The sequence below is a fragment of the Centruroides sculpturatus genome, unplaced genomic scaffold (assembly GCF_000671375.1).
Source record: "Centruroides sculpturatus isolate CEXI.00-Female unplaced genomic scaffold, Cexi_2.0 scaffold140, whole genome shotgun sequence".
NCBI lineage: Eukaryota > Metazoa > Arthropoda > Arachnida > Scorpiones > Buthidae > Centruroides > Centruroides sculpturatus.
Window position 1 is genome coordinate 858,508 of NW_019384503.1, and position 25,689 is coordinate 884,196.

The 25,689-nt window shown below is 33.6% G+C and overlaps 1 protein-coding gene and 1 long non-coding RNA gene across 3 annotated transcripts; both read left to right on the forward strand.

The window, feature by feature from the left end:
• The first annotated feature begins 2,508 nt into the window (after positions 1–2,508).
• Positions 2,509–4,770, forward strand: LOC111622122. The gene is made up of 2 exons (XM_023364448.1): positions 2,509–2,603; positions 2,739–4,770. The coding sequence occupies exon 2, from the start codon at positions 2,768–2,770 to the stop codon at positions 4,676–4,678; it is 1,911 nt and encodes a 636-aa protein (XP_023220216.1). The 5' UTR covers positions 2,509–2,603; positions 2,739–2,767; the 3' UTR covers positions 4,679–4,770.
• A 2,575-nt stretch (positions 4,771–7,345) lies between these two features.
• On the forward strand, positions 7,346–25,644 carry LOC111622146. 2 transcript variants are annotated; one of them, XR_002756202.1, is made up of 3 exons: positions 7,346–7,634; positions 17,583–17,706; positions 25,468–25,644. It is a non-coding gene; the product is annotated as an uncharacterized LOC111622146 (long non-coding RNA). The 2 variants fall into 2 exon arrangements; XR_002756203.1 differs by lacking the exon at positions 7,346–7,634 and adding an exon at positions 13,268–13,587.
• The last annotated feature ends 45 nt before the right edge of the window (positions 25,645–25,689 follow it).

Consider the following 25,689-nt stretch of genomic DNA (forward strand, 5'->3'; position numbering starts at 1 on the left):
TCATTTTCTAACCCACTTTTGTTTTTGTGGCCTTTACTGTCTGGTGGGCAGATGGAACACTTACCTCTCGGTTTTCCAGTGTTCGAATCAAAATGAATCAGAATTGACGTTTTCTAAGAAAATTGATTTGCTCCATCAAATCAGAAGATAATATTTTAGCACCAGCTAACAGCAACTTGCGGGGATGACGAGTGGATCCAGAAACACAAGTTTACGTTTGATAATGCAAGAAGTCAAACTTCGAAAAGAATGGACATCCTGCGAAGGAAGCCATAGAACAATATGGAAACGGAAACGTGTGGGCAGAAGGAAGAGTGGGAAAAGAAGAAAATCAAACAACACAGCATCCAGAAAAACAGTCAACTCTTAGAAGAGAAGAAAACTCATTTTTTGGTATATGGTGAGTCGCGAAGTTCGGATACTTCGCTAGGTAACCCTTGTTTTACAAATAGAAAAAGGCTATCTTTTTAAAACAGATTTTGTACTTACTATTAATTCAAAGTTAGTTCTAATGCTAAGTTTCGCTTTTCCATAAAACATTTTCTCTTCAATTTGTAAATTACTTTACATGAGTTTACATTCATTTTTCTGAAAGGATCATCGGATTAACTGTTATTTTCATGCCTTAACTATCCGCCTTTTTGTTTTTTCTCTTATAAATCTGAAGTGTGTCCGATAACACATACCTGGTGACAGGGTCCCACCGTAAACTTACTTAATCTGATTATTGATGGCCCAATTGACTCTAACTGGGCGAACAATAGCGTCGGGTTTTCGGTCCAAAATGTAGGAGGTTCGACCGCCACGTGGTTGACAATGGGTTCGCTCATCTTCGTCACGTACAGTACCAGATCAAATTTCTCGGGTGAAATTTCTGAATTTTGATAGGAATTAAATGTTCGAAAGGTTCAAACGCTCTGGCTCACCAATGTAGGCTATGTCGTCAGGCACTGTAATCATTGTCTGGTCGAAGCGGTACTGTAAACAGTTAAAACTAAACGGGAATTTTTAATCTACTTTTAAAAACATGGACCTTTCTCGTTATCAGTGAAGTGCTGGCCAAACATTCGGGTTGATAGGTCGAAGTTCACGAGGGCTTCCCCATAAAGCTACAACAGATGTTGGGCATTCACGACTGATTGTTGTGAATGAATAACAATCAATACATTCACAATTTTTTTTGCAGGTAGAATTTGTTAATTTTTCACACAAGTATTGTATAGTTACGACTTTACAAAAATTTCACACGAGTTGATGAATAGCAGAATATGTATACTTGGTACTTATACAAAATAAAATTTTCTTGCATATCTCTATAAGAGAAATCTTTAGCATCAAAAAGAAATAAGTGTTTTGATTAAATAGTTTTATAGTAGAGCGTCGTTTATCCGAATCAATTGGAGACTGGGGTTGTTCGGGTTACTTATTATTCGGTTAACCGATTGTGTGCGAAAAAATACATTAACCTATTCTGTGTTGAAATTTTTCTCCGTTGCGTGTCGCTTCGCGTTGAATTTTCGTCGATGTTAAGCCTAATGTAAACTTTTTAAAATAATAATCGTGGCTATTGTATCGTTAAAAATTATTTTTTTATTTCTTACAAACGTAATAAATATATTGAAAAATATAAAAACAATAGAAAATTTATACTTTAGAAGTTATCTAGTATCAAAAACGTTAGACTGAGCATGACATAGTCCACAGAAAAACACCACACAGAAGTGCTAGTGCTGCCAGCTAAAACACATACACGAACATAAAAAATATTGGAGTAGCCCAAGATATAGCCAAAGATTGCAGTGCCACAGCAGCTTATACATTGCATAGTCGTTTGGTAAGAGAACTAAATACAGTACAGCAAATCTTATTCCGAAAAATCAAAACAAAATATCTTTATTTACACCTTTATACATTGTTTTTGTGTTTAGGACCAAAAGGCCCATCTTTAGCAGAGCTCACAGTAATATTCTATAACAAATTTTTGAAAAAAACTTATTTTAGAAATAAAATTATACCCAACATTCATATTTTAAACGTATTAAATTGCTATCAGTTTCTTTATTGTCTATTATTAATACTATCGCAACATAAACATACACCATCCATAAATGGGTCGTTAAACTAATATACAACCTTCAAAGAAAGTTGCCTGTATAAAAAGAATAAAACATGTGCAAAATTTATAGGTTTTCTTAGAATAATTGTTAAAATGATTTTACTCTCTTATCCAGCATCTTTATTTTATCCTATTAAACTTATTTTCTTTACAGATGAGCTTTTTCTCTTTCATTAGTCCAATGTAGACAAAGATTTAAAAAAAGAAATCAATAAAATAAAGACATAGAGAAAAAAATATTGAGTTAGGATAGTGTTTATTCTGTTACAGTTGAAGTACGGCTCTGTGTAAATAAAGAAATCAAGTCATATCGTTCAGGAGCCCCCAGTCAGAAAAGTTGCTGAGAAGCTACCGTAAAAAAGTCATATAATAACTTTTCACCAATTACATATAGTATAGATGCAGCCTTCCTTCAAAGTAACATGATTTTGTTCTTTAGTTAGTACCATGCTTCACCCATAAAAGACGAAACAGGAATTTAACCCTTGTAAGTTCAAACTTATCGAGTAATATCTACATTACTCAAGAATTTATTAAATATATGATAAGTGACATTTTTTTATCTCTGCATTTGTTTCTACTGTAAACTCTAAATTACTTTTTTGTGTTAATTTAATTTTAGAAAAGTTAAAGATATGCCAAGAAAAGCTAATGAACAGATACAAGACCACTTATGCATTTATGAGATCCTTACTCTGGAACGAAGAACATAATGACTATCCCATAAAAGAATGTTTTGTGGACGTTATATTCCAAAAGACAGATATGATGGGACTAAAAACCGGAGAAATTACACAAATAGAAGAGATTTTTGCCAATAGACCTAAGAAACACCGAACAGTATTGATTACAGGCGATCCGGGATACGGGAAAACGACCATTTGTAAAAAAATCGCATACGATTGGGGGAGCGATGAAGATCGTCGAAGTTACTTAAGATATTTCGATGCCTTAGTTGTAATTGAATTACGTGAATTAGGAGAAAAAAATCTTATTGATGCCGTACTAGAATGCATCGATAAGAATGAGGACGACAATTTTCAGACCAAACTAAGAGAAGCCAAATGGAATTTTTTGGTTATTTTAGATGGATTTGACGAATTTCGCCATAACAAATGTGTTAAAGAATTCATAACAAACGACTCTTTCGGACTTTCTGAGAAAATGACAATTGTTGTTACTAGCCGTCCATACGTTACTGATGAAATAAGAAAAGAATTTGAATATGGATATTGCATCGAAGGATTCTCTCCCGAGCAGAAAGAAAAATACATTGATTTCATCGTTAGAAAAAACAAAGATAAAAGAGAGTATCTAGTTAGTCTGATACGTAATGATAACTTCCACTCGAAATTAACAAAATGCCCATTAATGTTGCATATGTTATGCTGCCTTCCCGAAAGTAGATACCATCGCGATATAAAATCTAAAGCCGATTTCTTTGTCTTAATATTTCGTCTTCTGATAGAACGATACAAGAAAAAGAAAGGCACCGTTAAAAATCTGAATAGTGGAAAGTTTTTTGATGGAGAAGATTCTATTATTAAATTAGGAGAACTTTACTACAAGAAAAAATTTCAGATATCAAATACGGCTACAAGCTTGGAAGCACGAAGAATAACAAACGAAGATTTGAGAATTACTTTTCATAATGAAGACGAATACCAATTAATCGTTGGTCTAGACGTATTCGTAAAACGTTCAGAAGAAAATAATGAGCAATATTTTGAATTTATTCATAGATTGTTCGAAGAATTTTTAATGTCTTTATACATTTTTCATTCCATAAATGCTGTCGCAATCCCTGAAGTAAGTGGTATTTTGGTTTTCATTTTTGGCTTGTTTGGAGATGATCCGTTTGCAGGGAGCATCGTAAACTTTCTGCAAACAAACCTGTTACATCCCGTAACTTGGTGGAGTTTTTACAATGAAGTTAAAAACGTGAGAAACAAACAAATATTTGTTGAAAAAGCCAGATTAGTATTTTATTACGATTGCTTAAACGAATTTTTCAAGTTCTCTAATATGTATAGAGTCAATCAAATTTATTTTAGTATTCCCGACACTGTTATTTGCTACGATGATATTAAGAAAGAATTGATTAAATTTCATAACAATTTGAATTATTCGCAACGTCTTGAAGTACGTTTACTACTTGACAGAAGATTGTCTGATCGCACAGCCTCTTGTCGTTCGAATACATATATAATAATACAAGAACCTGTGCAATTGTTAAGTAATTTAATAAATTGTTACAGTTGGGATAAACTCGGTTTATATTTTCATGGCATCATTTACAATTGCAATACAAAATATACCATTATAAGCGACAGAAATATTGACACTTTCAGAAGAGCAGAGAAAGATGCAACAGAAGAAATGAATGAAGAATTCTCTCTTAGAAATGAAAAAGCCGTTGTATTGCATAGTGAAAGACAAGTTGGTGGTGATATCAAATATTTAATATCCGAAGATCAGTTTATTTCTTTAGAAGCGCATATTGTAATCGATCCACATCAAAAAGATTTAACCTCTAGCTTAGTTTCTCTAAATATGGATTGAAACAATAATTTTTTACTGTAATTCCTAACGACAGTTCAGTTACAATTGTTTTACTCACTTATTTCAAATAAAATGCATTTTAGTTATAATAGTTTTTTTTTTTTTTTACATTTTTTGCCTACTACGAGTTAATACAGTCAAAATAGAAATACAGGGGAGGGGAAAGGAAGGCGCTTAACACCTTTTCTACTAATTATACAATGTATCTAAAGTGAATTCGCTCGTGTGAGGAACATATTAGATCATCAGGAAAAAACATTGATGTGTGGCAGCGGCGGTTTTATCCATTGCGAGGCTCTGGGCGGCAGATTTTTGCGAGGCCCTTGTCCTTTGTGCAAAGTATGTGAATTGAAATAGTAGGCACTTATTAATATAAATATATACTGTATTATAAATTAAATTTATTTTATTGTTATAACTAATAGCCAAGGATAAAATAAAAAGTTTTAAATATCAACTTTTTTCTACTTGGTTGTTGCNTAGCCAAGGATAAAATAAACAGTTTTAAATATCGACTTTTTTCTACTTGGTTGTTGTGCGAGGCCCCTCCAAGAGCGAGGCCCCGGGACATTGCCCTGCTCGCCACTCCCTAAGGCCGCCACTGATGTGTGGCACTCATAGCCGGCATCAAAATTGCGGCCATATTCGATGCGACTGTACAACTGTAAATGAAAAGGAGATCATGTCACACTTCGAATAGAGTCAGAATTGCACAAAAGATTGATAAATAAATAATTTTATTAATCGAACTCGAACGGTTACAGAGTTACACACATTATATAATGTGCTCAATCTACTATACAATTTTTGGGTACATTTTATATTATTTAACAGAGGTGTTAAGTAATTTTCTTTCCCACCCTGTATTATATCAAATCACTTGTAGAGTTCTGGTAAGCACCCCCCCACCATTGGGTAAGAAGTCTTGTACCCTGAATACTGGGAGTTCGATCGTGGGTTCGCGCTCCACTCAAACAGGCTGGCCACGTGGATTTTTCCGGGTTTTCTCCATGTCTGACGCCTAAATAGGGGCCAGTTTCTTTCAAAACGACCTCCCGGAAGGCATCACCTCTAAGTAGATCGCCCAAGTGTTTCATTGACATAACTTAACCGATAACAACAGCACGTAAATACTTGAAATAAAACAGATGACGCCACCAAATGTTGCCGGGAAAGTTAAGCAACTCGTTGCGGGCTTCTTTCATAAAGGCTCCTCATGGAATGTATCCTTCTTGGAAGATCACTGACTATGTTATACCGTCAATTGAATCTAATCCTTTCGTTACGTGAAAGTCGAAACTTCTACAAATGATAAGCGTTTAAAATACTTTTTTAAAACTGTTTCCGCTAACTGTGGGCACTAAGAGGGCCTTCTTTTTGCAAGCTCATTATGGGTTCGGCCAGGGCCACAATGGGGCTGCCGGGTGGTGAGGGACGTGGCCCGACATATCCGAACGGGCCACCCCCGAAAAATTGTCAGCTATTAGACAAGACGCCGTTTAGAACTACATCTGGAAGAGAAGGCGCATATGTAAACGTGCCACCGAGATTGTTTATCTATCAAGTAACAATAATCAAGTAAGTATTTTCGCCTATTTTTCCAATTTTTTCCTCTTTCGAAATTTATAGTAATCGACTAAAAATAATTGAGACAAAAAATTAGAATAAAAAAGTTATGAATTAATTGTTATAAATCTCACAATACGCGAAGGAAAATTGAAGGGATGCCCAACGTTCCATCTTTTTCAATGGTGTTATATGTATGACCGATGGTATTACATGGGCGCACACCATTTCTCATTGACAAGGGAAGTGGAGAACCGCTAGATTGCCAATTACGCCCTTTTTTCAAATTACCTCACCTTCTTTCGTAACTAAAGCATGATTGGTCAAACACAAAAGAAAATTGGAAGAAGTGACTGAATGAGTGAGAGAGTGAAAAAGAATTGACAGAGTTGTGAGAGTAGGAGAGAATGAGACAGGATCAAGAGACTGACTGATTGACTGGACTGACAGGGGATTGACCAGAGAAGAAACATCGGACCTAATGAAGGGCCAAATAAAGTAGAAAGAAGACGAAAAAAAGAAGTGAACAGAGAGAGAGTAAAAAAGGAAAAAAAGTCTTTTTTTGGTATGTTGTGAGTCCGTTCGGATACCCCCGTTATAGCACCCCTTTGTTTTATTATAGGAATGGGCCAATTTCCTAAATCGGGTCTGATAATTTTGTTTAAAACTCTGTTTTCCGAAAATAAACTCTTGTTATTTGTACCTGATGCTGCATTCATCTTTCTGAGAGGCTTATTCCTGCACTTCGAAATGACTCTTACCCTCACGCTTTTATCTATTTGTTATTTTTTTTTTAAATTGACGGTGTTCCGACTAACACGTCTGATGACGTTACAATGAACTTGCGTAATCTAATTTTTGACGTCCCAACACGAGAAAACACGTGTTAAACACGAGGAAGAACCGGAAAACACGCTGCCTCGATTAACGCTGATTCATTATAACGCGATCTGCTCGAAACCTAAAAAACGAACGTAATTTTCTGAAAAATGTCTTATCTACTTTCAGTTTCAGTTTTATTTTTAAGAAATTACAAATTTATTGATCACTGCTACATAATGAAATTAAGGTGTATAGTTACATTTAATTGCTTTAAAAATTGATACTCGATTTATATTACAATTAGTTCATTAATTGCCTAAACAAAGTACTCGTTATCGGAGAAATTTAAAGAAAGTTCGAAGGAAGTGTTAATATTTATTTCACGATATTGTGCAATGTTCATTACCCGCGCAACGGTCGAAAAGATAACGTTATAAAAATATGGTAGGGAGGAATTCTACGTAAGAGATGTATAGTTAATTTCTGCACGTGATATCCTGTAAGGATGTTACATTTGTTAAATCGAAAGGAAGTTTATCCACTTAAGAATAATCATCGTAATTGAAAGGTTTGTACATTATCATTCTATTCATTTAATTGTAATACGAAATTCTATTTACGTAATTATAATTATACGAATACGAGTGACACAATTAGCAAAGGAGAAAAAACTTAATGTTACGGTTAATGTATGGACGGTTAATGTATTATTTAATTAATTAATTATTTGAAGTATAAAATATACATGTAGACGTACGAAACATGCATATTCTATATACAGTAAATCGTAGAGTAAACGAGTGATTAACAATGAAATAATTGTTTTTACTTACTTTCGATTTTAAAGTACAGATTAGTGTTGCCACGCCGACTTGCTTGCCATCGGTAGATTCATTAGGCAGTTTTCGGTAGATTTCTGTAATTTTTCGGTAAATCGACTTTTTGTGGCAGAAAGGAGGTTGCACGTAAATAATAACATTCTTTTTTGTCATTTATTTTATTATGAACTATAAAACAATAAAAAACAAAAAACTAACATAGAACACTTACGTAAAACAATAATAATTTACTAATTAAGTAGGTACATTTTGTCTTATTTTTCTAACAAAATACAGTATTACCTTTTATTTTTCGGATATTAATAATAATTATTATTATTCAATATCTTCCGTTTGTATGTTTTTAACACTGTTTCTTATTTTTGAAATTAAATTATCTTTTATAGGAAAATCGTAACAGTAATTTTTATCCGATTAATTGTTTAGTAAGAAGTAAGCCAGTCATTGTTTCAGAGCTCAGTTTATTTCCGTGTTTCGTGTTTAACAGATTTATTTACGAAAATATTTCTTCTACATTAGCTGAAACAGTGTTTTTCAACTTGTGGGTCGCGACCCTCCAGGGGGTCGCAAAGACTTACACGGGGATCGCGGGTAAAAGAAAATGACAAGTGTTTGTAGGTCCTACACTACAATAAATAAAACTACAATTTCAGTGAGAAGGCTTTGCGTTTTTATTTTAAAGTACAATTGGTTTTTCGATCGATATTTAGGTTTTACCAGAAAGAAAATTAAATACGTAGTTTTTAAAATCACTGATATAGTTTTAATATGGCCCTGGGGGTCGCCAGAATTTTTTTAACTTGTAAAGGGGTCGCGTATTCAAGAAGGTTAAAAAACACTGAGCTGAAGAATGGGGCAGACACAAGATATTCTCAACAAAACGAGACAGAATCTTTGCAATAAAGTCTCTTACAATACATAAGAAATGAAAGTACAAAAAATGTTTTATTGAGAATTTTTCGATACATTGAAAATAAAGATTTCTTTTTTGAATTATCGTAAACTTTTCGGTAGATTTGGTGCTTCAATCGGTAGATCGGTAGATCGGTCCCAAAATCGGTAGATCTACCGAAAATTCGGTAGACGTGGCAACATTGGTACATAGTTTCTTCTAAAAAGTGACATCCGGTTTGGCTGGTTTTGATTTTAGATAGGTTTAACTGTATATTAGGAGTAATTTTAAACGCAGTTTTTATAAAAATCTCTTATAGTTTTTTGTATTAAAACGTCTAGTGTTGTATTTTTACCACAGTATAGTCAATGATGTTGAATACCATTTAATATTTTTTCTAAAATATTAATGTGATATTTAGATAAGATACAGTGAAATCCGTGAGTGTAGGTGGGTGTATAAACACACACACACACACACACACACACACATACCTAAACACAATGGTTAGCATTCATGGGAATAGCAGTCCAAATGGTATTCGTTTGCCGTTTTCGTAACTGATACATTTGTTGCCAATTAGAGGATAATCTGTCAATCAACAGTCCATGCTGTGTATTCTGAGTATTTCAATTCAGCATGGCGTCACAAATGAGTATGACTTTTAACGTGACATGAGCGTCAGAGATCGTTTATAATTTCGGTGTTCTCATCTATACGGCTTCGCGTGTATTGACAGCATCTCACTTGTGACATTACCACGCTGTAAAATAGCGATTGGGACCGACTCTTGCAATTCACGACTGGATTTCATGTCAGCTGTCCTGGTTGATAATTAGTATTTTCTAAGGAAAGGAAACTAGGCCTCGCAGCATAAGTTGTTCTGTTTTGTATTGACACAAAAACACAAATGTAGTGTTATGCTTCTGACGTTTTGTTTAAAGCAGTTTAAAACCCGCAGATACGAAGGGACGTCCATGTCCGGTTTAATAGCCGACAAAAATGTCATGAACGTTGTAAATATCTACATGTGCAGAAAATATCGGAATTGGCGTCAAGTAGCATGGTTCGATGAATTTAGTTTTTCGATTTTCACCCAAAAATCGAAAAACTATCACGCTAATCACGCTACCTTAGATTGTAGCGTGAATCTTACTAAGCCACGGGCCCTTCGTGTCTGCAGGGTAATGCTTTGGCTAAATGTGTTCTGTGACGATATGGGCTGTGATAACGTGAACTACTAATTATTTCATTTGTTTGGTGCTTTTGATAGTTTGTAATACGACGACATTCTCACAGATTAGACTGCTGAGCATTTACTGTTTCCATTCGTGATTGCTGACCTTTCTAATAGTAAAAATTGAATATCTTTGGTTGTAAGGATATAGCATAAAAACACTGCGTATCTAACTACCTATAATTGGCCCCTACAATCCTTCAATATGAACCCTTGCAGCAGTTGTGTGAGAGAAAAAATCTATGATCCAGCAAAAACCATCCAGCAAATACTGGTCAGTACTACAGGATGCGTGAAAGAAAGTTCTGTGTCTTACCTTCTTGACCGAAGCCTGTAAGGTTAGGAAAAATGCTATGTTACTGCGCACGATGTGCGAAAGAATTAAGGCAAAATCTCAAATGAAGTAAGCAACACAAACACTAATGTAAAGTATTCGTCAAATTTTTTTTATATTATTAATGTGAAGTGTATCATTTTCCCAAATTTTGTTTGGGATGAATGAGACGACAATCGTTTTTTCTCTTTTTCAATAGTGTTATATTACAGATGCTACTCTATTTATATCACGTGAACTAATATAATTGTTAATAGACAAGAGAAAATAAAGACTAAAGATTACCTTAACTACCTTCGGAACGAAACCATGATTTGTCTATTACGAAGAATAAAATAAAAGCGAATAACGAAAATCAGACTTATTGAAAGACTAAATGAAGAAGAAAGCAGACAAAAAGGTAAAGACGAAAGGAAGATAAAGTGAAAGAAAAGGAGAGAGGAAGAGAAAGCAGAAAGAAGAGAGAGAAAAGACGATAATCAACACATCATCCAACAGCTTCAGAAAATAAGTTAGCTCTTATAAGAGAAGACAACTTTTCTTTTGGGATATTGTGAGTCGCAAAGTTCGAATATATCCACTAAGTACCACCCGTATTACAAATAAAAATAAGCTAACTCCCTAAAACAGAATTCTGTACTTACTATTATTTAAATTAAGTTCAAATGTTTGTTTCGTTCTTTAATAATAAATTTTCTCTTTTATTCAAAAATTAGTTTACTTGACTTTCCATTCATCCTTTTGAGAGGCCATTTTCTGGACTTTGGTGTGACTTTCGGTGTGATAGTTTAGGTGTCACTACCCTTCGGTGTGACACCTAAACTATCTGCCGTTTTGTTTTATCTTGTCTAAATCGGTGGAGTATCCCACAACACACACCTGGTGGCAGAATCATATTCTAAATTGTAAATTATTACTTTCAAAAAATATTTTTATGACGAGATATCACAATTTAAAGCGAGAAATACACACAAACACACAATCAGTACAGTCATTTCGATTTTGTATTTGAGAGGAAGCGCACAACTTACGAAAGATGCTGCACCAATATCTGCGGATTTCAAAACACAATTGACTTTACGTTTTCATATAAAACTACTTTAATAAAATAGAATTATATACGTATTCTTTTATTTTTTTTAAATGTTGACAAACACAAATGTTAATTAACTGAGGCGCACATTATACGTCACATTATCAAACGTGGCGTTGAAACGAGAGGTTTTCGAGCTTTATAAATATTAGAATAATGATATATTGTATAAGTAATGAGAAATGATAAATAATTATATTTACGTACTTAAAACAAGAAAGTATCCCTCGATTCTCACGCACGATACTATCCAGACATAATGAAAATTGGCATAAAGTATGAAATAAATTAATGAGAAACAATGAAAGTTTTCCAGTGTTGTCGACTCGACTCAAGAAATTATTCGGATAAATCACGAGTATTGTCATAAATTCAGATACGAGAGATGCAAATTATTGCATACATCTGTTTTTATTATAGTATAAGTTGTTCCCAAGGTTTGGAATAGAATATAAACGTTTCATTTGTAACATTCAAAGCCAACCACAACAAAGACATAATTAGAAGAGTTTCAAAGTCTTATTCTTTCTTACCGGCGTTTAAGGCACTTACCAGAAGAGACTTTTTATATTATACCAACATCCAGGACAGTCTCAAGAAATTTAATAAAATTAAAAGGATTGCAACAAATTGGAATTAAAAAACTCACAATTGAAGGGCTGATCAGAGGTTACAAAGGAAATAAAGATAACACATATAGTAACTTCGATAAAATTAATAAATTCATATACAATAAACGATTAGGAAGTGTGTTAAATGAGTTAGCTTCTCATAAAAAGTCGAGAATGATCCATAAAAGAGCCCCTAATATCTATAATTTACTACGAAACGATAAAGACAAAATAATAAAGGGGGAAGAGAAATCTGGAGTATATAAAACATTGCTTGAGTTTTAACAGTCAGAGATCGCAAAAGCTTAGACTAGAAGAAACCTGGCAGTATGTAAGTACAACGTTGAAAATATCAAAAATAAAAGAATCTTAGGGATTTTCGCACTTTGCCTGTTTTTAGTACGAGTAATTTTGTTAATTTCTGTGTAATTCCATAATAAGCGAATAAATTATATAAAGAGTTTTATTGAAATCCTTCACATCAGATAGATCATAACCATGGATAAATTCTGTTCGCATAGAGAATAATTTCGATTTCTTATATCAAATATTTTCTGATTAAATAGTGAATTATGATAACGTATTATTATTGCAGTAATTCAAGAAATAACAGAAATACTCACATGCTTAAAAGCGTTTAATTAATATTATTATTTATTATATTAATAAGCTGTAAGATCAGTAAAAGGCCGTAATTAGACGTTTCTCATTGTTTTTGTGACTACTGATAATGTATGATAGATAAAAACGACTGAACACTTAGAAAATAGCGGGTGACAGGATAGGTATGTGATCTGGTTTTCTTGAGTGTCAAAAATCCATTGAAAATTCTTCCTGAAGATAGAGGCCGATATGTTATCCAATCTATTCATTCTTGTTTAATAAAATTATTCCTTACTTGCCGAAATAATTAATCTCCTGATCGCTTTTGTCCAAGGATTTTTTAAGGTTAACACGTAACAAAATAAATTTAAATTTTTTCTGTTCCGTGTTCATTTGGTAAGAGAAAAGGGTACTAAATTATCAATTGTACTTTTTTAATGCCTTAATTTGGGTTTTAAATTGTCGAAAATAAAAAAAAATCCGGGAACTTTCTGTGAAAAAGTCTTTTCTACTTTCAGTTTCGGTTTCATTTTTAAAAATTTGCAAGATAATTAATCACTACTAGATAATAAAATTAAATTGTTTAGTTACATTTAATTGTTTTAAAGATTATTTTGTTGATTTAAGTGACAATTAGTTGATTAATTTCCTTAACAAAGCACTTTTCATCGGAGAAATTTCAACTAAGTTTGAAGGAGTGTTCACATTCATTTCGTAATGTTGTACAATGTTCACTACAAGCGCAAGGGTCAAAAAGATATCGTTATGAAAAAATAATCAGAAGTAGTTCTACGTAACAGTTTACGTAACAGAAGTATGATTCATTTAGGCACGTTATATCCTGCCTTAACGTTATATTAGTTAAATTGAAAGGCAGTTTTTTCACTTAACAAAACTCATCAAAATTGAAAGGTTTGTACATTATTATTTTATTTATTTAATTGTAATACGAAATTCTATGTATGTAATTATAATTATACGAGTACGAGTGAGACAATTTAGCAAAGGAGATAAAAGGTAATGTTACGTTACTGAGGGAATGTTAATGTATTATTTAATATTTTAATTAATAAATTATTTGAAGTATACAATATACAGAAGTACGAAACACATATAGTTTACACAGCCAATCGTAGGATGAAATAAATGACTTATAATGAAATATTTGTTTATAGTTTCTTTCAATTTTGAAGTACAGAGTTCCTTCTAAACAAGTGATATTTTTCTCTTGTTTAGAAAGAACCATGTACTTTGAATTTGATTATAATTTAGAATATAATACTTTTTAAAATCTCCTTTTAAAAATATTGTTAATCATTTAAATATTGTAATTTTATATTTATATATATTCTTAGATATAATATGTATGTATATATACACTAGAACCTGTGTAAACATGACCTGTACGGTACCGAAAACATTTTTTTCCAGTTTGACAGGTCTTCCTCTATATTATGTATAATTTTAAAACTCTTTTTTTTAAACTCTTTCCGCTGTCGGCACTAAGAAGGCTTCTTTTGCAAGCCCACTATGGGTTCGACCAGGCCCACAATGGAGCTGCCGGGTGGTGAGGGATGGAGCCCTACATATGCGAACGGACCACCCCGAAAAATTCCAGGGGATTTTACAACCCGTTTGGATTCGAACTCGGGTCCCCCAGAGCAGTGGGTTGCTGCCTTGACCGCTTGGCCATCCGGCCATCCGGCCATCTTGAAAGTAATGACTGAGAATTTATAATGTGCAGAACAATACATGAATCCTTCAGTTTTTGTAACAAACGTAATGTCTAAATTTGCTAAATATCAAGTAATGCGCGCATGCAGTGACACGCATTGCATGGTGGGAGTACGACCAGGCTTCATTATTCCTAATACCAGTAGTCTGATAAAAACACGAAAAGCCCAATCTTGCCGAGCAATAATCTATATATATATATATAAATGGACGTGTGTGTCCCTATATTTCACTTTTCAGCCAAAACTACACATCGCACATTAATGGTGTTTCTATGTGGTAGTAGCCCGAAGTCTCCATTCGTGCACTATTGTGGTTGCGTCTCGATAGCTATAAGGATGCGGGAGATATGGCTTGATAGTGGTTGAAAGTGGAAAATTTTCTATTTCGATTTTAAAAATGTTCGAACCGTTTTAAATTCGAATTGGTTCAATTATAGAACAATTGTAAACGTTCCAGAAAATTGATCAAATTGAAAATAGTTCGTTTGACTGGACGCGAAAATTCTGTAATTAGTCTGTAAACGAGGACCTAATTCTTGCATTCTGTACTATAAGGGTATGGGAGATATGGAGTTAAAAGTGGTTGATTTCGAAGATGTGTAACAATTGAAGTGTCAACAATAGAAGTGTTAACAGTGGAAGTGTTAAGAATGGAAATGTTAACAATGGAAGTGTTGAGTAACAATGGAAGTGTTGAGTAACAAAGGAAGTGTTAATATAAAGCGGCATTCAAGATTTACAGGCGGTTTTTTGCGTTTTTTGCGGGAAATCGAACATATTTTTAGACTCATGTAAAAATTCTCTAATTAGTCTGGAAACGGTAGACCTAATTCTTGCATTCTGTGAAAACGGGTAAGATTGGCTATAATGTAATTATTTTAATTTTCACTATCGTTACTTTTTGCCCAGCGAAGCGGGTCCTTGCAGCTAGTTATAGAAAAAAAAGTCATTATTGTTTCAACAATTAATGCTCGGTTAAACCGTAATTTTACTAGAGTACAGGTTCACTCGGCACTAATGGCACAAATAGACAGGCAAATGAAGTGGGTAAACAAGTTGTTTAGACTGTTAAAAGGGAAATCGGTGTTTACACTGGGATATTTTACAGCAAGTTTTTGTCGTTTCTTGTTTCTTGTGTTAATAATTTACAGCGAATTGATTAACATACGCCATTTTATAATGAAAGTTAGATGTACCCCTTTGATTTACGCTCGTACCCCCGGTTGAGAACCACTGGAATAGTCAATGATATTAAATACCATTTAAAATTTTTTCTAAAATATTAATCTGATATTTAGTTAAGATACACTGAAATCCGTGAACAACGTCCAGTGCAGACAACATAAAAAATGACGGCTGTTTGCAGGTTAGTTTGTATCTACTTCAGAAAGTAACTTTCCTGGAAAATTGGTGGAAATTTAGAGTTAGATGTTATTGTAGGTCAACTGTATTATACGACTATAATATAGAAACTTATGCAATTACAGGTTAGACGTCTTAATAATATGCAATGTGCTGTACAACAGTTGTCTTTTGGACATCGCTTTTTTGCTCCTTATCAAATAGAACACAAATTAATTTTAGGGCTTCGGTGATATATTCGAAGTATATATCGGAGATGTAAACTTTTATGTATGGACTGTTTATTATTTTATCATGTATTTTTAATCTAGCAATATTCGTAAACCAGTGCATAACCATTATAAACTTCATTCGAGCAAATTGCATCGTTATCTCACAACATTTTAATTTGTTTGCAGATGACAAATTGTATCTTTGTTATTGTCGATATTAGAACATCACTTACAAAGACAATGTAATTAATTTATTTATCTTTAAATATGTTAGATAGAATATTTAAAACGTTGAAAAATTAATGGAAAAATCCATATGAAAGATGAAAACTTTTACTTAGTAGAGATTTCTTTTTAAAACTGTGCAATGTAGCAGTTAATTTAACAGTTCTCATTGGTTACCATTTATAAAAAAATTACATACTAAAAACACGCTGATATACTAATATGAATTTATTTTTTATTTATATGTAAAACAACATATAAGTTAATGTTACTTCATTATTTATAAAAATTTTTAACATTTTTAACTGTGGAAAATTATAGCTCAACAATGCTCGATTACACCATAAACTATTTTTGTTATTATACTCCATAAACTTTTTGTTGGACTAAAATCTGGAACCCTAGAAAGGCATTCTAATACAGCAGAGCGTCGATTATTCGAATCAATTGGGGACTGGGGTTGTTCGAAAGATCGATGTTTCGGATAACCGACTATGTACGAAAAAATATATTAATTTATTTCATTTTGACATTTTCCTCCGTTGCGTGTCGCGTTGAATTTTCGTCGATGTTAAGCCTAAAGAAGACTATTGTATCGTTAAAAATTATTTTTTTATTTTGTACAAACAAAATAAATATATTGAAAAATATAAAAACAATAAAAAATTATACTTCACAAGTTAATTTAGTATCAAAAACGTAAAATATTTGAGTAGCCCAAGATATAAGCAAAGATTGCAGCGCCACAGCACTGGCGAAAATTTAAATTTGCCGACTGGAATTCTTTCGGATGATTGACTTTCGGATAATCGACGCTCTACTGTACTTATGTTTTTATTAATTATCTAGTGGAATTATTCAATTCCACCAATTAGAAATTCAAATGCAATTAAATTATTTTTTATAAATAAACATTTCACAAGCACTTTTTAACTTTATATATTAAATATGGATTAAATATCACAATAACGTGACACACCGTAAAGCCGACACCATCTTAGCTGCTATGAGTTGAAACCCTTCCAGTGTAGTAACATAACTTTGAACATAAGAATTTCCGGTTCTATCGAAGTTAAAATGACGTAATTTTAAACACAGAAAACAGTTAAACAAATATACTATCATTAATTATACTACAGACACTTTCTCATCCACCACTGTTAACACAGACATAGATTAAGTTAATACGCTCTACTACAGAATGCGTGGAAGAAAATATCATTAACTCGGTGACTCCATGTTTCAATACGCGACTGCTTATTTTCTATACTTAAGGAGAATTATTAAATTTTTCTGTTAAATTCTATTGTGTGCATTTCACTACAATATGAACAAATTTATTCAGAATTTATTATTTTTTGTATTATTTCAGATTAGAACCTGTTTTAAAACGAGTATTATCGTCATGTCTACCTTCAATATCACAATGCAAGAGTGTAGTGATATAAAAATGGGAGATACGAGTAAAACTGTAATTGTTGATAACACCGAAAAAGGTAATAATTGTGTATTATATTGATTATGTTATACAATACTTTATAAAATAATGTATATTATTGTGAGTAAAACATAAAAAGACAATGTGTATGTTTAGAATTTCCTATTAAATTAACATGTTTCTTGAAACACTTAGAAACATTTAAGTTTAAACATGACGAGATAAGGAACTTCGTAAACTCTTCTTTTTCTTACTTCAACAAAAGTAAAAACGTAGATAATTTATGTTTTCCCAGATTTTACTAACGTTTAAATTAGGGGAAGATGGGGCAAGATGGGGCCATGGGGTAAGAGAGTGACGTCTGTTTATTCATGGTTAACGTGCTTTCATCAAGTTGTTATTTGGGGAACTAAATGTCAACCTCAAAAGGGATCATGGGTTGAGAGAACGTCCGAATCGCTCTCTTTGTTTGGAATTAAGAACGTTTTCCATGTTTTATCAATACTTTATCTAATTTTATGCCTCCTGCAAAGTTTCTACAAAGAAAGTATCTTTGTGAACTTTTATATTACCTTTTAGATGAAGATATTATGGTATTCGAAATAACCTTTAAGACTGTAATTGTTTAGTTTTGAAATAAAGTTGCCCTATGTTTGCAGTCAGTATGGAAAGTGCGCGTTGGGGAAAATGGGAAACGCTGTCTTGTTCCAGGTTGACCGTAAATACGGCCAATGAATTCAAAAGTATTTTCTGAGGCAGACTTCATTGCTGCAGAGACGACAAATAGGCCCCTTCAGCTGCAGGACAAACCAGGACGCTCGTTTTGGGACAACCAAAACCATAAAAGTGGAAATATGCCTAATCTGAGTGCAGAAACGGTCACTGATTACACCATTACAAGTATGCCCACTCATTCAGTTTTTATTCAAGTCTCTTCCATGGAAATAATGCAAATTTTTCATGTTTAAACCAAGAAAAAATTTGAAAATAGCAGAAGGAGAGGGAAAACGGCAATCCTAACAGATATACTGTACAAGCAGTAGCTGATGAAACAACAAAAACAAACAATATTTACATATGGAAGTTTAGAAGGCATTACTCAATGGCATTTCCTTTAAAGGGGATGAAAACAAGTGAGAAAGTGTTAGAAGGAAGAAAAATCTATTTGCGGTAGAGGCCAAAGGGGATGAAAATGTGAAAGAGAAGTGAGAAGAGGAAGAAGAAGTCACCAACCGCAACGAAACTTTATTAAACAGAAAATGTTACAATAAATGTAAATAAATTGGTAACACAAGTACAGTAAATGGTTACACGGGTACAAAAAAAGCAGCTATACAGTTAATATACAGTGCAACTGTAGTATGACAATAAGTGATAAACAGTACATACAAGAACAAGCAGGTATGTGCGTTAACAGTAATGAACGAAGCCCGTGCCTGGGCAGGTGTGGGGCAAGATATGGACGATTAAACAGTAACACAAAGTGACAAACGAACAGGAAAAATGGACAGAGAAAAACAGAATTATAACAGATAGTTGCTGTAAAGTACAAGTGGATGCCAAACGTTGATACGAATAATAAACAAAACAAACAGTAATGTGCGGTATTATACTAAAGGAAACGGTATATGAGATCAACGCGATAATAATACAAACAGAGAATCCCGAACATCAATTTTGCTGATATCCGTGACAGAAAAATAGTCGTGGGAACAAAGCAAAAAGAGCGGAGTTACCCAAGGTACAGAACAAAGATGTGACGGAGGAGTACCTGAATAGCTATTCAGTATACAACCAGTAACCAAGCGACAGATTTTACGTACAAAGTAATCTACCGGATGAAGAGCGACAACTTACTGTTAAACGAAGATCATTAGAAGGGGAACTCAATCGTCATTTGTTTGATGCTGGACATGGAGTGGGTTGAGGGCTGCTGTCGTATTCAGGAAGGTATTAACTGAATTGAGAATGTCATGGTCCTGCAAAAGTTTGTTATGGGGGCATGGCCAACTATAGTTACATTTGAGGATGTGGCCCATCAGTGTGATCCAGTGTGGGACTGCGCCTAGAGCTTGCAGTCCCAGAGAAGATTGTTGGTGACCTGTGGAGAGGTGTTGTTGCACAGACAGGAGTCAATTGTCTTCAGGTGAAAGCTCTTGAGATACACGTTGAAATTACCGTGCCCAATGATTAATTGGTTTACACGATAGTTTGGAGTGAAGAATTTCCACGTAAGATTTTCACTAATATTGGGGATGAATTGGTGTGTTGTCCTTCTGGTAGCACTGTTGTCCCACTCTTCCTGCCAGAGAGTTAAGGCCTGGTTAACAGGCCCAGAGCCTGATTTTCGAAATAGGTATCTTACTGTAGTCGTAACCTAACGTGGAGCTGGCGGTCTGCTTTGCCAGCTGATCAACGACCTCGTTGCCAGAAACACCGGAATCGTCACGAACCCATTTGAAGTAAATAGTGCGGTGATGGGTGTTGATGAAAAGCAGACGCTGAATTTTGACGAAAGTCGCGCCCTTTTTGAATGGGGTATAGATAGAATGGAGGGCAGTCAAACTGTCTGTGTAAACACAAATATTTAGCTGCCTGAGGAAACAATTCCTTGTGCACGTGCTCCATGGCTTAAGTGATTGCAAGGATCTCAGCCTAAGGAACCGAGCAGTGGGGCTCCAGCTTATAAGCAGACCTATGAGTAGAATTATTTTTGTGATTGTAAAGGACGAAGGCTGCCCCCAACACCACGCTATGCAGTGAGCCGTCGGTGTAAATGGAAATGTCAATATTCTCAACGTGAGAGGAACGGTCCTGGAGCCATGGGTAGTCCTGACTATTGCTGAGTTCATAGGATTTCTGTCATGTAGCGCTTTAGGTATTATTTAGTTTGTTGGTCAAGAATGAAAAGGAAGTCTTTGCAGCTATTGCAGGAGTTTGTTGAATCGTTGCAGGTGTGCCACAGCCACGCAGCCACCCTCACGTTAATGTGCGTCGGCATGAGACCAACAATTACCAGCAAAGCCAAAGTTGGAGCCGTGCTAGGCCCTACAGATACGCAGGATGGCGATCCGTTGAGTTTTTAGAAGTTTTCGCCGAATATACACTTATTTCTTTGCTGAAGCCCAGATTGGGGAAGTGTATAAAGGGATCGGCTCGTTAGCGCCAAGATAGATATGGCGAGCCGCCTTGTAGCTAACACCCCAAGTGTTTTTAGCAATGCTCAAGAGAGCATTTGAGACCCGAGCAGCCTTTGCACTAACCGATTCAATATGTCTAGTCCACTGGAGTTGTTGCTCAAGGACAACACCAAAATAGGTAAATTCAGTCACTTTTGGTATGCGGTTTCCATCAATGAGTATCCTTGGGCTTTTTTGTAAAGGAGTGTGTTTGGAGAAAATAATGTAAGAACATTTGCTATAGTTTATCGAGAGCTTTACACGCTTGCCCCAGTTCGAGACTTTGTTGAGAATATCATTACCAAGGAGTGGGAGATTATTACTGTTTTTGTTTTACACTAAGATAACAGTGTCGAACAGTGTCACCCGCATAACACTGTATGAGAGTTTCGTTAGAATTATTAAGGGAGATCAGCAAATCTTTGTGGACGATTGTCCACAGGCCGGGACACGTAATGTAGCCCTGCGGACAACCCTTTGTGACGTGGTGAACATGGTAGTAAGTGGTGGTGTACGTGCCTGCCTGACGGTCTTCTAGGAAGCTGCTACAGACCAGAAAAAGGTTCCTTGGGCATAAAAACAAATAACAGCAGTTTCGGCACATCCAGGAAAACGGTCTTTGTTTACCGAAAGAAATTCCGCAAAATCAAAAGTTACAGGCATCAGCAAGGGTAGGCCAAACAAGAAACAAAAGACAAATGACACAGAATGCCTATATTGTGAAGGGTTATACTCTATATTTACCGAGAGTGGGGCTAAATGTAGCCATTGTTATAAATGGGCACACTGTTTTTGTGCCAATATTGAAGAAAACGACAGTTTAACCATCTGAATTTGTTTTTTTTTGTACAGAAAAATAATATCCGCATCTTACCCCATGGCTGGAGTAAGATGGTGAATTTAGATGTACTTTTAGAATATTAAATTTTCTTGTTTTTAAAAACGTTTTTCATTAAGTAAATTTTGTATTATATATTATCAAATGCGGTAGTTGCTGACAATATAAAAACTATCGTTCTCATCAAAGTGGTTGTCATCTTATGAGTTTTCAAACCTTAATGTTGTCATCTTGCCCCACTTTGCTCTACATAAAAACAAACTGACAAAGGCTGCTGATAGACTTTTCCCGCACTCGGAATTCAAGAAAAAAATTATGTATGAGTCCACTCGTTGTGATATTATGTTAATTATGTCACTTTTGCAACAAACGTATTTTTTGCGATAGGAGAAAGGTAAATGCTAACACGGAGTGAGAACCCATTACTCCTGTCTCTTTCTTGTCTTATATGTTGATGCTGTTACACAGTGAAAATTGTAGCAGTATTCCTGCTACAATCTTCACTGTGTAACGGCACATAACGGTAACGGTAAATATATTTGGTCTATGAGGCCTTAAGATATAAAGCATAATACAGGCCAACACTAATAAATAATTTTTTATTATTAATGTAAATCTAGTTGTTGGGATCGGTTGAATGGGAATATCGTAAAACATACAGGAATGCAAAATTAAGGAAGGTCAAAATATGAACGATTAGATTATTTACAATATCTTTTACACTTTAACTAAAGAACCGAGAGAGAGCGTTTACAATTCTACAAATAATATACCTTATGGACCGACGGTTCCCAATCTACTTGTATAGGACGTCGGGAAAACGCTCTTGGATCAGCGGAGTCGACCAGTAGTCTTCCTTTATGAGAGATGGCGATTATGGCAGGAATTCAAGGGTGGCGGACGGGTCCGGTGTCCACTGTTGATGTCAGCCGTTCATGTCCACACGAGAGCCGAGTAATGCTGTGTGTAATGTAACCCGTTCTAAGTTCAATTTGTACCCGAATGTTGTTTATGATAATTTTCAGAAATCGAACGTTTTTTTTTATATATGGAATCATTTTGATGCCATATTTTGAAAGAAAATGAAGATAAATGGAATAATAAATTAACGTGGCTTTAAGACGTTCACGTTCAACTGCTAATACATTGAATAATGGAGGAAGTCGTTTCGTAAAGAAACTATATAAATTCGTTTCAACTTATGAACTGAAAATTTCAGTAACTTCATTATTAAAACATAAACTATTTTTCGTTAATAAGCAGCAAGATTTTGTACATAAGTCTAGCTGCGAAAGGGTTATGATGATTTCCTTTTTATATCTTTGTCTACGTTGGAATTTGTTTAGCAAATAGAGGAGATCGTCCGAAAAAATCATAACAAAATCTTTTTATTGTCACCTGTACAATCTGTTTTTGTGTTTCGTACATGACGGCTCCTCTTTAGCAGTGTTGCCGCAATTAAATTTGAAAACGTACTGAAGCGCCTTAAAAAATGTACTATTTTCTTTCAAAATGTACTAGTTCTAGGAATATTTTGTTTACGTGCCTATATATATATATAGGCACGTAATTTATAGTTTATTGTCAAATAATTTAATTTTAAATCTTATTTTTGGAATTTTTTGAAAGCTATTTAAAATTAAAAATATATCTACACATCTATTACTTATTATAAAATGAGCATTACATTGACAACATTTATTAATAATACTATTGAATTTCATGTTAATTTTATAACCAATCGTGCTTTAAAAAAATAATTATAAATTTGTTATATTATATTATTTTATTCTTTATTATACTTTAAATTTTTTTGATGTTATTGCATCACTTTACGAAGTGGTATATACGTAATTGCATCAGTTTTAGTACCTATTTAATTAATTTCAATCATGACAGCAAAAGATAAGGATGCTTGTTTCTTTTAAACTATTTGATGAAAACGTTACATAAAATTGGGGTTGCATAATCATCCGAAATTATTATTATATTTTTGACTGGAAATTACAGGATTTATGCAATTTTAGTTTAATTAATGTCATATAAAACTGACTGCTCGTACAAGTTTGCTTAAAACATGCAACTCAAAAAACCCCAAAATGGCAGCTCAAGAAGTAGATCACGCGTGTCCTGACCTTCTTATATAGACCTTGGAACAGTCGGAAGCGCGGCCATTTTGGAACCATACGTAACATTAACCCTTATTTCTTTTACTACGATTACTAAAATTGAAGTTCATAATTTAAGAATTAAATTATAATGGTAGAAAAATAATATAAAAGTATTTATATTATTTATACTCGTACAATTTCAAAACTATTTTCTGTAATAATTTGATTCTGACTTAACGGATATTTTGATATTATTGACGACAAAAGTTTAAAATCATTGATTTCCTTACCTGTCCATTATTTTTGTTTGACGGAGTTGAATTGTTTGGACCACGTGGCATGAAAAATTTTGTCAAGGTCCTGATGAGAATGTGCAGACAACTGAACGTGTGAAAGAAGACCACTGAGTCAAGACCGTTTACACGTGCAACTATCTATGTTGCTGACGTCGACGGACACACACCATTTGTATGTTGTGATTGGATAATTTAAATTAGCAAGCAGTGACACTAGTGAGACTTTATTAAACTAATTTTTCTCATTTTTTCGTTAAGGCGTGAAATATTATTTTGTACCGTAAATGGTACTTGAAATATTATAATGTACTGAAAATGTACTAAAAATCTAAATGTACTTTCAATTTACTGGAAAGGGCAAAATGTACCAGAAAAGTACAAATGTACTAGGAACGGCAACACTGCTCTTTAGCAAACAGTAATATTTTTTCACAAATTTTTGAAAAAAATTATTTTAAAAATAAAAAAATTATACCCAACAATAATATTTAAAACGTATTAAATTACTTATAGCTTTTTATCGTCTATTATTAATATATCAACATGAACATACAGCATTCAAAAAGGGGTTATTAACCTAATGTTATCTTCCAAAGAAACTTGCCTGCATAAACAGGATAAAACGTGTAAAATTTATAGGTTTTCTTAAAATAATTGTTAAAATGATTTTACTCCTTTATCCAGCATCTTTATTTTATCTTATTTGACTTATTATCTTTATCAATACACTTTTTCTCTGTTACATTCTCTTTAAATACCTTTCTACATGTTAATTTGCTTATAAACGATTGGTAAATTTCTGTTCCTGAATAATTATTTATGAATAATTTATGTTTGCATTGATCTATTAAAAATAGACAATAAATATCTGTAAGTAATATAATTCGTTTTAAATATCAATGTAAGATATAATTTTGTTACCTTTAAAATATGTTTTTACCAAAAGTTTGTTATAGAATATTACTGTGAACCTGCTAAAAACAAGTTCAACGTAGACAAAGAAGAAAAAAATCAATAAAATAAAAATATACAGGAAAAAATAATTAAGAGTTAGGATTGTCTTTATTCTGTTTCAGTTGAGGTACCACTGTGTTTAAAAGAAGAAACCAAGTTATATTGTTTAGGAGCCCCTAGTTAGTGTAATGTTGCTGACAAGCTACTGTAAATAAGTCATATACCTTCCATCAAAGTAACACGATTTTGTTCTTTAGTTAGTGCCATGCTTCACCCATACTGGAATAAACGTGAATTTAACTCTTGTGGTATCAAACCTATCGTATAAGTTGTACATTAGTGAAGAATTTATTAAATATATGAAAAGTGATATTTTTTCTATCTCTGCATTTGTTTCTACTGTTAAACTCTAATGCATCTTTTGAATTAATTTCATTTCAGTTAAGTTAAAGATATGCCAAGATAAGCTAATGAACAGATACAAGACTACTTACGCATATATGAGTTCCTCACTCTGGAAGGAAGGACACAATGACTTTCCAATTAAAGAATGTTTTGTTGACGTTAAACTTCAAAAAACAGATATGATAGGACGAAAAACGGGTGAAATTATACAAATACAAGAGATTTTCACNAGAGTTAGGATTGTCTTTATTCTGTTTT

Bases quoted from the DNA above. Each gene is read 5' to 3' on its own strand.
- LOC111622122 (XM_023364448.1), top strand. From the start codon at position 2,768: ATGAACAGATACAAGACCACTTATGCATTTATGAGATCCTTACTCTGG.